This window comes from Arachis ipaensis, chromosome B06, assembly GCF_000816755.2.
Source record: "Arachis ipaensis cultivar K30076 chromosome B06, Araip1.1, whole genome shotgun sequence".
Taxonomy (NCBI): domain Eukaryota; kingdom Viridiplantae; phylum Streptophyta; class Magnoliopsida; order Fabales; family Fabaceae; genus Arachis; species Arachis ipaensis.
This window is the reverse complement of record NC_029790.2, coordinates 130366903-130368276: the sequence shown is the minus strand read 5'-3', so window position 1 is coordinate 130368276 and position 1374 is coordinate 130366903. Positions and strand designations below refer to the sequence as shown.

Below are 1374 nucleotides of genomic sequence, written 5' to 3'. Positions count from 1 at the left end.
AATATGGAATATGGAGTGACGAAAGATCGACACTTCACCTTTATTAGTCGAAAAAAAATCCAGTTTTAGTATATTAAGTAAATAGATAATCATCTTTTAAATAAGTTAATTCTAGCAACCTAATGGCCAGTACAACGTGACACAAGACACCTCAAGGTTAAAAGAACGTGGTCCGTGTAAAAGACAAGTGGCCACTTATTACTGCTCAAGTTTCAGAATAAAGCGGAAAATCTTTCGTACCTAAATTCTAATTAATTTTTCGGGAATATTGATAAATAGGTTCATCTTGAATTCTTGATACATCATCAAACTAAAATAATCAAATAGTTTGTATTAATTACTATTATTATCCTCTGTAATTTTTTTCCTTTTCAACATGGCCATGGATATCAAACCTTCGCTACTCTCTTCTCTAGTGGCGCTGCTCTTCCTTTTATTTGCTCAATCCTCAAATGCAACCAACAAAATTGTTGAAGTGAACAAAATTTGCAACATAACCGTAAACCCTTCACTTTGTTCAAAAATTCTAAACTCAAAACCCGGTGGTACAAACCGTGCAGATCTAATTACCCTTGCAAATTACACAATTGGTGTTGTTCGTTCCAACGTTACAAACACAATTAGCCTCATTAAGTTTCTGATAAGAAATTCAACTAATTCAGATGCGAAGAATCATTACCAATTGTGTTTGACACATTTCGACGAAGAAGGCGCATTACACGAGGTGGACTACGCTGAGAAAATGCTGAAGGCAAAGGATTACCAAGGTGTTAATGTTGCTGCTTCTGGTGTTAAGACGGTGGTTGATGGTTGTGTTTTTGGTGATTCACCAACTGATCCTGTTTTTCCTGATCATTCTTCGCTACCAAAATATGCTGAATATGTAAAGCAAGTTGCTGATATTATTACTGCCATTTCTAACTATTTGATGGGTATTTATAAGTAATTGTAGGTTAATTAATTCGGTTTGTACTTCTTAGTGACGGATATTATGTAAAAGTTACTTTTAGTAATGAAATAAAATTATGAATTTTTAGTTTGACTTACATGTGATTATGTGAAATACATCTCACTGATAGAATGTGTAGTGTGTGTCAAGAAAGAACATAATGTTAAAATTTTTTACTAACATAAAATATATTGAAAAGGAAAAAAACAAAGGCCCACATCTAAAATGCTAAATCGCAAGTTGTGCATTCATCAATCTTTTTTCTTATTTTGAAAGTACTTAGTCAAAATAGTCTTTGTAATCTTTTAATAAATTTAATTTTGACGAAGTTTTATACTTACATCAAATTAAAATAGTCAATCAAAAGTACATTAAAATTAATTTTTTAAAATATATATTTTATTTAATTTTTACTTTTTATTTGT

General features: G+C 30.9%; 1 protein-coding gene across 1 annotated transcript; it reads left to right on the top strand.

Moving 5' to 3' along the window:
• On the top strand, nt 293-1046 carry LOC107647635 (pectinesterase inhibitor 1-like). Its single transcript, XM_016351700.2, has one exon. It carries the CDS (start codon nt 377-379, stop codon nt 944-946), a length of 570 nt encoding a protein of 189 aa, XP_016207186.1. The 5' UTR covers nt 293-376; the 3' UTR covers nt 947-1046.